We start from the raw sequence: 1,717 nt of genomic DNA on the forward strand, positions 1-1,717 counted from the left end.
AAAAAGAATTAGAATAAGGTGCTAGAAAGAGAATTAGAATAAGAATTAGAATAAGAATTAGAATAAGAATTAGAATAAGAATTAGAATAAGAATTAGAATAAGAATTAGAATAAGAATTAGAATAAGAATTAGAATAAGAATTAGAATTAGAATATAAATAAGAGTTAGGGATAGTAAGTTAAAGGTTAGAATAATAAATAAATAAAGAAAAAAAGATAGATATATAATAAAAAAAGAAGAAGAGGAGAATTAGAATAAGAGCTAGAATAAAAAATTAGAAAGAGAATTAAAATAAGAATTTTAATAAAAATTAAAAGAAGAGTTAGGGTAGTAAGTTAAGAGTTAGAATAAGAATTAAAAAAAGAGTCAGAAGGAGAGTTAAAGATAATAAGTTAAGAATTAGAATATAGATTAAAAAGAGAAAGAAAAGATAGATAAATAGATAGAAGAGAAAAAATAAGAATTAGAAAATAAAAGAAGGATAAGAGGAGAATTAGAAAGAATTAGAAAAGAGTTAGAGAGAGAGATAGAAGGATAGTAAGAAGAATAGTAAAGGATAGTAAATTAAGAATTAGAATAAGAATTAGAGGGAGAGTTAGAAAGAGGATTAAAGAGAGTAAGTTAAGAATTAAAATAAGAATTTAAAAGAAGAATTAGAATTAGGATTAAGATAAGGATAAGAATAAGAGTTAGGGACAATAAGTATAGGATTAGAATAAGAATTAGAAGGGAGTTACAGATAGTAAATTAAAGATTAGAAGAAGAGTTAAAGATAGTAAATTAAAGATTAGAATCAGAATTAAAGAGAGAAATAGAAGGAGAGTTAGAAGAAGAGTTATAGAGAGTAAGTTCAGGATTAAAATAAGAATTAGAGAGGGATTTAAGAAGAGAATAAATAGAAGGATAAGGGTTAGAATAAGAATTAGGGGAAGAGTTAGAAAGAGGATTAGAGGGAGCAGTGGATTGGAGAAATATTAGTGGGAACTACTAACTACTATTAGGGATATTAGGTTTCAGGTCATATAGGGATAGGGATAGGGATAGGGATAGGATTTAGATAAGAATAAGAATAAGAGTTAGGGTTAATAAGCTTAGGATTAGAATAAGAATTATAAGAAGAGTTAAAGATAGTAAGTTAAAGATTAGAATATAGATTAAAAAGAGAAAGAAAATATAGATAAATAGATAGAAGATTAAATAAATAAAATAGAAAATAAAAGAAGGATAAGAGGAGAATTAGAAAGAATTAGAAGAAGAGGTAGAGAGAGAAATAGAAGAATAGTTAAGGATAGTAAGTTTAGAATTAGAATAAGAATTTGAGGGAGGGTTAGAAGGAGTATTAGAGTAAGGATAAGAGAGTAGACCAGAGTTCAGAGTAGGGGAAAGGTGGATTAGAGAAAGAAAGGCGGGAACCACTAACTGCTATGGGTTAGAGATGGGCGCGAAGCGTAACCGCTATGGGTTAGAGATGGGCGCGAAGCGTAACGCTATGGTTAGAGATGGCGCGAAGCGTAACCGCTATGGGTTAGAGATGGGCGCGAAGCGTAACCGCTATGGGTTAGAGATGGCGCGAAGCGTAACGCTATGGGTTAGAGATGGCGCGAAGCGTAACCGCTATGGGTTAGAGATGGGCGCGAAGCGTAACCGCTATGGGTTAGAGATGGGCGCGAAGCTAACCGCTATGGGTTAGAGATGGGCGCGAAGCATAACCGCTAT

The 1,717-nt window shown here is 31.3% G+C and overlaps 1 protein-coding gene across 1 annotated transcript; it reads left to right on the top strand.

Annotated features, from left to right (window-relative positions):
• Positions 1 to 1,436: 1,436 nt before the first annotated feature.
• P174DRAFT_426001 (uncharacterized protein) lies at positions 1,437 to 1,710 on the top strand (the record flags this gene model as incomplete). Its single annotated transcript, XM_024825339.1, has 2 exons — positions 1,437 to 1,641; positions 1,694 to 1,710. The coding sequence occupies 2 exons, from the start codon at positions 1,437 to 1,439 to the stop codon at positions 1,708 to 1,710; spliced, it is 222 nt and encodes a 73-aa protein (XP_024677088.1).
• Between the last annotated feature and the right edge of the window lie 7 nt (positions 1,711 to 1,717).

This window comes from Aspergillus novofumigatus (assembly GCF_002847465.1).
Source record: "Aspergillus novofumigatus IBT 16806 chromosome Unknown P174scaffold_14, whole genome shotgun sequence".
In the NCBI taxonomy this organism is placed as follows: Eukaryota; Fungi; Ascomycota; class Eurotiomycetes; order Eurotiales; family Aspergillaceae; genus Aspergillus; species Aspergillus novofumigatus.